At 42.0% G+C, this 10,880-nt stretch overlaps 3 protein-coding genes across 3 annotated transcripts in view; 2 read left to right on the top strand and 1 right to left on the bottom strand.

Annotated features, from left to right (window-relative positions):
• The window catches only part of MRPS22 (mitochondrial ribosomal protein S22), a 356,930-nt gene that overhangs the window by 337,495 nt on the left and 8,555 nt on the right, over nt 1–10,880 (bottom strand). Inside the window, exon 2 of the mRNA XM_011998531.1 lies at nt 1,409–1,466. The gene's annotated coding sequence lies outside the window, so the exon portion shown is untranslated. The remainder of the gene's footprint in view (nt 1–1,408; nt 1,467–10,880) is intronic.
• On the top strand, nt 1,011–2,854 carry LOC105552771 (proline-rich protein 23B). The gene has a single exon (XM_011998533.1). It carries the CDS (start codon nt 1,239–1,241, stop codon nt 2,025–2,027), a length of 789 nt encoding a protein of 262 aa, XP_011853923.1. The 5' UTR covers nt 1,011–1,238; the 3' UTR covers nt 2,028–2,854.
• The window catches only part of LOC105552784 (proline-rich protein 23A-like), a 14,671-nt gene continuing 8,893 nt past the window's right edge, over nt 5,103–10,880 (top strand). The window contains exon 1 of the mRNA XM_011998541.1: nt 5,103–5,113. Within this exon, the coding sequence (XP_011853931.1) occupies nt 5,103–5,113 (11 nt within the window). The remainder of the gene's footprint in view (nt 5,114–10,880) is intronic.

Raw genomic sequence — 10,880 nt, 5'->3', positions numbered from 1 at the left:
GCCTGTAGTCCTAGCTATTAGGGAGGCTGAGGCAGGAGAATGACGTGAACCCGGGAGGCGGAGCTTGCAATGAGCAGAGATCGCGACTGCACTCCAGCCTGGGCGACAGAGAGAGACTCTGTCTCAAAAAAAAAAAAAGAAAAGAAAAGAAAAGAAAAAATTAATTTTATTAATATCGTTTTAAATTTTATTAATATGATTAATAATTTTCTAACATTTTTAACTTTCAGGATGAAATTATCACAAACGTTTCACTTCTTTTTTTTTTTTTTTTTTGAGACAGGATCTCACTCTGTTACCCAGGCTGGAGCGCAGTGGCGCCACCACAGTTCACTCCAGCTTTGACCTCCCAGGCTCCATCAGTCCTGTCATCTCAGCCTCCCAAGTAGCTGGGACCACAGGTACGCACCACCACGCCTGGCTAATTTTTGAATTTTTAAATTTTTCATAGGGACTGAGTCTCACCATGTTGCCCAGAGTGGTCTTGAACTCCTGGGCTCAAGCGATCAGCCTTCCTCGGCCTCCCAAAGTGCTGAGATTGCAAGCGTGAGCCACCACTTTCAGCTTCACTTAGTATTTTAAAAGCAATTTTCCCAAGTAGAAATCTGCATTTTCTGAATACTCCTAAAATGAAATAATTTAGTAGCATTAAAGAATTGTATGTTGCATTTGGATGGGTCGGTGAGATCTTTCTAAGCCGTCTTTTCTCTAGAATCCCTGAAATCGCAAGAAAACATGCCTTCTACAGGCGAGCCATCTTTGAAATTCTATTACGGTTGTACCATTTTTTCTGAATAAGTTATACTGATCATTCTATCCCCTAGGGGCCTGTATGAGTACTTCCCCAGCGTGACCGACCAACCACAGCCACGGATACTGGACAGCCAGGACACCTCCGCCTCTAGCGCGAGTCCTCCAGGGGGCGGAGCATTGCGTGACATTTTGCGACTTCGGTTCCGCTGCCGTCATTTACAACATAATTGGCTTTGCAGTGAGCATCCGGTTCTGCGTCAGGAAGACCCAAGATTCCAACGCGCTAGGCTGAGCCCGGCGGCCAGCGAGGCACCACCAGCAGCCCGGACTGCGGTCCCCCGGGAGGCGCCCCTGGAGCTCCGAGGACTCTACTCAACCCGCCTCGCCTACCCCTGACATCTGTTACCTCAGAGAGGACTTCACTGCCCGCGCTCCCCACGTCCTTGGCTAGGCCCAGGAGCGCCGTCCACAGCGCCGTCGAGGTGATGGGCAGCCGGCCCCGCAGCCCCAGAGCTCGCCCTGCGCCCTGGTGGGGACAGCGGCCAGGAGGACCCTGCCCTGCCAAGCGCCTCCGATTGGAGGAGTCCGCGGGCCCCGAACCCCTAGTGGCGCCCAGCCTGGAAGACCCGGGGCCCCCGGCCGTGGGCGCGCTCACCTCCGTAGTGGTCCTGGCCGCGGGCTGTGCCCTGCGTGTGCCCCTGGACGACGTCGACCTGGTGCTAGAGCCCGCACCAACGTCGATCCTGCGAGTGTCTCTCGGTGGACACACCCTCATCCTGATCCCCGAGGTCCTCCTGAGCTCCGTCGACGAACGCTCAGGAGCACAGGGCGACTCGTCTGCCGGCCTGGAAGCGAACGTTTTCCTGGGCGCTCTCAGGGAGGACGTCGTCGTCGAGCTGGAATTCTGTGCATCTGTCCCAGAGATCGCCGCCCAGGAAGAGGCCTACGAGGAGGAGGCGGACCCCGAGTTCCTGGAGCTCCGGATGGACTCTCCAACCGGCTCAGCCGCTGGGCTCTACCCCTCCGCTAGAAGTATGTTCAGCCCCTACCAGGAGGGCCCCATGCCAGAACCCTGTGCTCTGGCCCCCAACCCCAGTTTGGAGAGCGTACGCCCCGTCTTCGACCCGGAATTCCACCTTCTGGAGCCTGTCCCCAGCTCACCTCTCCAACCTCTACCTCCCTCTCCGCGCGTGGGGAGTCCAGGTCCCCACGCTCGCCCGCCGCTACCAGAACGCCCTCAGTGCAAGGCCCGGAGACGCCTGTTCCAGGCATAAACCCCCACCCCCACGTACACACAACAATCCTGGCCGCTCTACTGGCGGCCCTCTGGGATTGCGGGAATCTTTCACATTATCCAACAACCTGGAAATTGGGCACCCCGTGTTCGAACAATTGCTTTTTCGCTGCACACTACCGATAGTAGGAGACGAAGACGTTAGCAAGAAAAGGCATATTCTAGACCTCATCTTTAAATAGAAAATCTGCCCAGGGATACCGGAAAATGTGTCCAGATTTCTGGGCTTCTTTACAAGGTCATATTCAGATCCTTTCATTCTCCCTCGTTTTGCATCAGTTCTTTCTCTCAAATTCCAGTCTTTCTCCAGCATCGTACTGCCACTCCCGTTTCTCCCCAAACCAAGAAACCACTAGATCTCTTAAACGTTTTTAGTTACCTTGTTATTTTTTTCCCATGAATTTTAGAAGACTTAGCCATGGTTTTTCTAAGGGTTTTTCCAACTGTTCTCCCAGGAAACTGCCAAACAGTATGCTTACTATACAATACTGTATGTTGCTTCTTCCTAGGAACCCCTTATCCTGCTGAAGTTCTCTTCCAGTCTTCTAATTCTAAATGAAAAGTTGTGTTGAATTTTATCAGATGTTTTCAGCATGCATTGTGTTATATATTTTTTGTTTTAATTTGTTAATCTGGTGATTTCACCCAATGGCAAGTGTTTGCATTCCTGCTATTCCACATTATTTTATACATTTTAAAATCTACCCTGAGTTTTTTCTCATGTAAACCAAACTTCTAACTTTTAAAATGTTAATTTATTACTGTATTTGTCTCATATTTGTATATAGGAGATAAAATATTACTGGTGAAACTGATGTCAATGAGCTGATTTTATTTAAAAACATCAGTAACTATTCAGATCTACCACTATGCCTTACCAATTATTTCCTGCCTTTTTATTCTTACATTCCACTCCCTCATTCTAGCTTCAGTTTTCTTTTTGTTGAAGAATATCCTTTAATATTTCTTTCCACTGTGTCTTACGTGTGATAAGCTATCTTGCTTCTGTAAGTCTGACCATGTTTTTGTGTGATAAACTTTCTGAGAACTATATGTCTGTAAATGTTTTAATTACACCTTCATTCTTAATTTTAAAATGATATTTAACTACAGTACTTTAAAGATATTAGCCCGTTGTTTTGACATTTTTTGTTATTGCAGGATGTCTTCTGTCAATGAAGTTGTTATTCCTTTTATATTACAACAAGTTGTAATTTGGCTGTTAATGTGTGTGTGTGTGTGTGTGTGTTTTCTTTTTTTAAGACAGGATTCACTCTGTCGCCCAAGCGGCGGTGCAGTGGTGCAATCACGGCTCACCGCAGCCTCAACATCCCAGCCTCAAGTGTATTTTTTGTAGGGACAGGGTTTCACCATGTTGCCCAGGCTAGTCTGGAACTCCTGGGCTCAAGTGATTCACCCACCTTAACCTCCCAAAGTGCTGGGATTACAGGTGTGATCCACCACATCTGGCCAATTTTAGTATATTTTTTAAATGTTGATTTGCTTTTGATGTTCTACAGTTTACTATAATGTGTCTAGAGGTAGACTGTATTTTCATTTAGATTGATAGAATTTAGTTAATTATCAATATTGGAAATTATTTCTTGCCTGAAATACCACAAAATCTTAAGTTTCATCTCTTGGAATATCGCCTATTTCCCCATGAAATCCAATCAGATGGGAGGCCGAGGTGGCTGGATCACCTGAGGTCAGGAGTTCAAGACCAGCCTGGCTAACATGGCAAAACCCTGTCTCTACCAAAAATACAAAAATTAGCCAGGTGTGGTGGCATGCACCTGTAATCCCAGCTACTCAGGAGGCTGAGGCAGGAGAATCTCTTGAACTCAGGAGGCAAAGGTTGCAGTGAGCTGAGATTGTGCCACTGTACTCCAGCTGGGCAACAGAGCAGGACCCTGTCCCAAAAAAAGAAAAAAAGAAAGAAATCCAATCAGATATATATAATGGCACAGCTCAATCAATCTCCCCTGGCTCATAACATCTAAATATCTTAATATATATGTGTGTGTGTGTGTGTGTACACCTTATCAAATCCAACTTCCTGTATTTTTTTTTTTTTTTTTTTTTGAGATGAAGTCTCACTTTGTTGCCCAGGCTGGAGTACAGTGGCCTGATCTTGGCTCACTGCAACCTCTGCCTCCCAGGTTCAAATGTTTCTCCTGCCTCAGCCTTCCAAGTAGCTGGGATTACAGGTGCTCACCACCACGCCCGGCTATTTTTTGCATTTTTGGTAGAGACAGGGTTTCACCATGTTGGCCAGGCTGGTCTTGAACTCATGACCTCAAGTGATCCGCCTGCCTTGGCCTCCAAAAGTGCTGAGATTACAGGTGTAAGCCACCACGCCCGGCTATTTTTTGCATTTTCGGTAGAGACAGGGTTTCACCATGTTGGCCAGGCTGGTCTTGAACTCCTGACCTCAAGTGATCGGCCTGCCTCAGCCTCCAAAAGTGCTGACATTACAGGTGTAAGCCACCACACCCCGCCCCAACTTCCTTTATTCTTTAATGCAATTAACTACTGTGGTTGACTGCTTCCAATATTCTGTTTGTTTTGGTTTGGTTTTTGTTATTCTGTTTATACTTCTGTAAGAAAGTTTTCATTTCAAAGAATTTTTTTTTCAGGATTTTTTTTCAAGATTGTTGCTTCAAAACTTTCCCACTTGGTATCATAAACTTCTAGTTTGTTCATGGAAGGCATTCCATCATTTATGTTTTGAAAATTTTTTAACTTTAATAACTAAATTGATTCAATTTCCCCACAGGTAAAATCTCTCATTATTTGTTTTTAATCACATTGGATTGCCTTGTGCTTAGTAATTTTCATTAGTGGGCACATTCTGGGTGGGAATTCATCTTCTGAATCCCAAATTTATAATTTTTATAGTTTCCACTCCTAGTCTTCCTAGGACCACGATTCAGAATTAGGGCTTTGGAACTCTTGTAACTTGTCTTTCTGGAAAGTCACAGGTCTAATCAATTACGCAGAAGCTCATTCCAGGTTTCAATTTGTCTTTCCTTGATCAACTGCAGGCACAACCATGAAACAGTGGTTAGTGCCTCTACAACCTTTGAATATTGGCAGTGAGCCAAATTTTAGCCCCCTCAAAGGAGCAGAAATCCCAGTTGCCATTATATAGTTTAGTCCCAGTACCATGAGTCATCAAAATATCAGCTGCTCAATCAGACATAGTGTTTCCTACTCCATTTCTGATCTCTGGAGCCTTGTATCTTTCTTTTGAAAGTAGATGTCTGTAGGTAATATGGTTTAATATTTCCTAGCAATGCTCTCTGCCTTCAGTAGATGGAACTCCCCTGTACTACCATCTTGCCCACAATTGCCACTACAACTCAATTATCTCTCTGTCCTCTCCCTATAACAAAGCAGTTAATCAGTCACAAGACCCAGTCTAATTATCTAGTCATTCTGAAGAGGGATGGTGGCCCTGTTTCCAAAACTGTGTCTTCTATTGCAAGAGACTGATACCCTGCTCTAGAAGTAACAAAGGACATCCATCTTCAGCAATACACAAACTAAACAGTCCCCAAAATCCTCTAAACAACACTCTTGAAAGTGATGGAGAAAATTATTTTAATATTTTTAAAGTCAAAGCACAGCTTACAAAATGTAAGAGAAATTCTCCAAAGCCAAAAATGATGACAAATCATGAATCCAGAAAGGGAGAATCCAGTGAGTGCTAAAGCAAAAGTTTCCTTGAGAGTACGTAACAATCCATGGTTACCTAGAGTTTTGGTTTTAATGGTCCATTTATGGGGAAAAGAAAATGTAGCGGTCACACTGCCCTGAAAAAAGTCCCAGTCTTCCAAAACATGATACCTTTAGTGGGTAAGCTAATAAACAAAAGAGAAAAAAAAACTCAACACAAAAGGAGATGGAACTAAGATGCATTTATCAGTCTTGGCTCCAAGTAGAATAAAACACAATCTGCTTTAGGGGGAAAAGCTGAGAGTTTAGTTTAAGATGTTCCCTAATAGATGATGAGCCTGGCAAAAAATTAAACAAACTCTCTCCTCACATTCTCTGAAAAGAATATACCCTATACTCAGGGTTAAGAATCTTCTTGGAGATATCATAAAGGGATTCTAAGCTAAATCAAAGAACACAGATGGAGAAAGGTAGGAGGTAGTAAGAAATGCCATGTATTGAGAATTTTATTATTTCAATCTGGGGTATGGGGAATGAACAGATTCCCACCACGAAGTAGTGTAAAAGGCATGAGTACATTAATCTTTATCATCCTATGGCAGACACAGGTGCCAAGGCTTTCAGTGCCCTAGAGAGGAAAAAACAAGGATATTTCTAAGAACATACATAGTTCTGGGCATAGCATAGTACCCTCATTAAGGAAGCATAACAATTTTCACAAATGATAAATAAAAATAAAAACACATTTAAGATTATTAGAATAAGTCTACAAAATGCCAAAGTCAAAGAGATTTTTTAATATGCAAAAAGAGAAGGCCACTACAATGACAAAGCAGTTAGATAACTGGCTTCTCAGCAGCAAAAAATGAATCCAGAAGACAGTGGAATAATAGTAGCAATGTATTGGTGGGAAACAAATGTTTTGACTTGGAATTTTTCAATTAATAATGCCATATTTTTAAAATAAGCAAAAAAAAAACAATTATTTCACCTATATGTGAAATTCTAAAAAGTCAGACTCACAGAGGTAAAGAGTATAATGGGCTTTACCAGAGGTGAGAGGGGTGTGGGGGGATTGGGGCCATGTTGGTCAGAGGGTACAAAGTTTCAGTCAGACAGGAGGAAAAAGTTTCTGAGATCTATCTTACAGCATGATGACTAGAGTAAACAATTATGTGTTACATATTTCAAAATTCCTGAAAGAGACTTTAAATGTTCTCACCAGAAAAAAGGGGGGGTATGTGAATGATGGGTATGTTGATTAGCTTGATTTAATCATTCCACAATCTATACACATATTAAAGCACCACATTTTACCCCATCATTATTACAATTGTTATTTTTCCATTAAGAACTTAAAATTGTGTGTGTGTGTACACATTTAGTTTTATTGTAACAAAGCAACTTGTACACTTTTAATGTTTAAAACTGGGCATCATCTTTCCTAAAGGTCCAGTGAAACAAAAAGAAAATTTAAAAATAAACAGAAACAAAATTACAATAGAGAATGTCAATTCCAAATAAGATCCTACAGGTTCTGCTGATTCTCCCATTGAGTGGCAGGGCTCAAGTCATCATTAGGAGATAATTTATTTTTAAAGTGTCATCTTAAACTGCAAGGATGTCTGTCAAATACCACAAGGCATTTAATAATCAAACTACCAAAGATCAAGGGTAAAGAAAGAATCCTGGCCAGGTGCAGTGACTCATATGTGTAATCTCAGCATTTTGGGAGACCAAGGCAGGAGGATCACTTGAGCCCAGCAGTTCAAGGCTGCAGTGAGCCATGAGCCATGAGCCGTGATTGTGCCGTTACACTGCAGCCTAAGTGACAAAGCAAGACCTTGTCTAAAAATATATGTGTGTGTGTGTGTGTGTGTGTGTGTGTGTGTATCCTAAAAGCAGGAAAAGAAAAGAAACAAATAACATATAATGTAGCTCCAACAGCAGACTTTTCAGTGAAAATGTTAAAGGCTGTGAGAGAGTGGCCTGACAAACTTAAAGTGCTGAATGAAAAAAAAAGCTTACCCTAGAACAGTATACCTGGTGAAAATATCTTTCAACCGTGAAGGAGAAATAAAGACTCCTAGAAAAACCAAAGCTGGCTGGGTGCGGTGGCTCACAACTGTAATCCCAGCGCTTTGGGAGGCCAAGGCGGGTGGATTACTTGAGGTCAGGAGTTTGAGACCAGCCTGGCCAACATGTCTCTACTAAAAATACAAAAATTAGCTGGGCGTGGTGGTGGGCACCTGTAATCCCAGTTACTTGGGAGGCTGAGGCAGGAGAATCGCTTGAACCCGGGAGGCAGAGGTTGCCGTGAGCTGAGACTGTGCCACTGCACTCCAGCCTGGGCAACAGAGTGAGACTCCATCTCAAAAAAAAAGAAAAGAAAAACCAAAGTTGTGAAATTTCATCAACATCAGGCCTGTCCTATAAGAAATGCTAAAGGGAGTTGTTCAATCTGGAAAAAAAAAAGAAAAAAAAAAAAGGACATCAATGAACAATAAAAAATTATCTGGTAATTTCTTTTTGTTGTTGTTGTTTTGTTTTGATATGGAGTCTCGCTCAATCGCCCAGGCTGGAGTGCAGTGGCACCATCTCCGCTCACTGCAAGCTTCACCTCCCAGGTTCACCTCCCAGGTTCTCCTGCCTCAGCCTCCTGAGTAGCTGGGACTATAGGCGCCCACCACCACGCCCGGCTAAATTTTTGTATTTTTAGTAGAGACGGGGTTTCACTGTGTTAGCCAGGATGGTCTCGATCTCCTGACCTGACCTCGTGATCCGCCCACCTCAGCCTCCCAAAGTGCTAGGATTACAGGCGTGAGTCACTGCGCCTGGCCCACGGTAATTTCTTATACAAAACTCACTGGCAATAAGAAGTACACAGAATATTATAACACCGTAATTGTGGTGTGTAAACTATTCTTAAGTAGAAAGAATAAATGATGAATCCATCAAAAATAAAAACTACAACAACTTTTCAAGACATCAACAAAGAGATAAAAAGTCAGAAAGTGGAGGGACAATGTTAATGTAAAGTTTTTATGAGTTTTTTTTTTTTTTTTTTTTGCTTGTTAGTTTGCTTGTTGTCTGTACAATGAGTGTTAAGTTGTCATCCATTTAAAATAATAGATTATCAGATGGTATTTGCAAGTCTCAGGGTAACCTCAAATCAAAAAACATATAACAAACAATAAAAACAAGAAATTAAATTATACCACCAGAGAAAATCATCTTCACTAAAAGGAAAACAGAAAGGAAGAAAAGAAAGAAGAGAAGACCACAAAACAACCAGAAACCAAATAACAAAATGGCAGGAGTAAGTCATTACTAATTAATAATAACCTGAAGGTAAATGGACTAAACATTCCAATGAAAAGACACAGAGTCGCTAAATGGATACAAAATAAAATAAAATAAGTCTCAATAATCTGTTGCCTACAATAATCTGTTGCCTATACTTCACCTATAAAGATACACATACTAAAAATGAAGGAATGGAAAAAGATATTCCATGCCAATGGAAAGCAAAGAAAGAGCAGGGGTAGCTATATTTATATCAGACAAAATATATATCAAGACAAAAATTGTAAGAAGAAACAAAGAAAGTCACTATATAACGATAAAAGGGTCAATTCAGCAAAAGGATATGACAATTTCAAGTATACATGCACTCAACAGTGGGGTACCCAGATACATAAAGCAAATATTATTAGAGCTAAAGACACAGATAAACCTCAATACAATAATAGCTGGAGTTTTCAATCCCCAACTTTCAACATAGGTTAGATCTTCCAGACAGAAAATCATCAAAGAAACATCGGACTTAATCTCCACTACAGAATACATAGATCTAATAGATATTTAGATAGCGTTTCATCCAAGGGCTACAGAATACATATTCCTCTCCTCAGCATGTGGATCATTCTCAAGGATAAACTATATGTTAGGTCACAAAACAAGTCTAAACACATTCCATAAAAGTTGAAATAATACCAAGCATCTTCTCTGACCACATGGAATAAAACTAGAAATCAATAACGAGAATAATTTTGGAAACTATACAAACACGTGGAAATTAAACAACATGCTCCTGAATGACTAGTGGGTCAATGAAAAAATTAAGAAAGAGATTGAAATTTTTCTTCAAACAAATGATAACAGAAACACAACATACAAAAACCTATGGGATACAGCAAAAGCAGTACTAAGAGGGAAATTCATAGCTATATGTGCATACATCAAAAAAGAACAACTTTGAATAATTAACCTAACAGTACATCTTTTTTTTTTTTTTTTTTTGAGACGTAGTTTTGCTCTTGTTGCCCAGGCTAGAGTGCAATGGCACAGTCTCAGCTCACTGCAACCTCTGCCTCCCAGGTTCAAGCAATTCTCCTGTCTCAGCCTCCTCCCAAGTAGCAGGATTACAGGCACATGCCACCAGGCCCAGCTAATTTTTGTATTTTTAGTAGAGACAGGGTTTCACCATGTTGGCCAGGCTGGTCTCAAACTCCTGACCTCAGGTGATCCACCCACCCCAGCCTCCCAAAGTGCTGGGATTACAGGTGTGAGCCACTGCGCCCAGCGAGTGCATCTTAAAGAACTACAAAAGCAAAATCAAACCAAACTGAAAATTAGTAGAAGAAAGGAAATAAAGATTAGAACACAACTAAATGACACTGAAATGAAAAAAAAAAAATACAAAAGATGAACAAAATGAAAAGCTGGCTTTTAAAAAAGATAAAAGAAATTAATAAACTTTTAGCCAGACTAACTAAGAAAAAGAGAAGACCCAGCTGGCGCAGTGGCTCACGCCTGTAATCCCAGCACTTTGGGAGGCCGAGATGGATGGATCATGAGGTCAGGAGATCGAGACCATCCTGGCTAGCACGGTGAAACCCCATCTCTACTAAAAATACAAAAAATTAGCCTGGCATGGTGGCACACGCCTGTAGTACCAGCTACCCAGTAGGCTGAAGCAGGAGAATCACTTGAACCCAGGAGGTGGAGGTTACAGTGAGCCGAGATCGCGCCACTGCACTCCAGCCTGGGAGACAGAGCAAGACTCTGCCTCAAAAAAAAAAAAAAAAAATTCAGCTGAGTGTGGTCGTGGTAACCTGTAGTCCCAGCTACTCGGAAAGCTGAGGCAGGA

Source organism: Mandrillus leucophaeus, unplaced genomic scaffold (assembly GCF_000951045.1).
Source record: "Mandrillus leucophaeus isolate KB7577 unplaced genomic scaffold, Mleu.le_1.0 Scaffold573, whole genome shotgun sequence".
NCBI lineage: Eukaryota > Metazoa > Chordata > Mammalia > Primates > Cercopithecidae > Mandrillus > Mandrillus leucophaeus.
The sequence above is the reverse complement of the archived record's forward strand: the minus strand, read 5'-3'. Positions and strand labels throughout refer to the sequence as shown.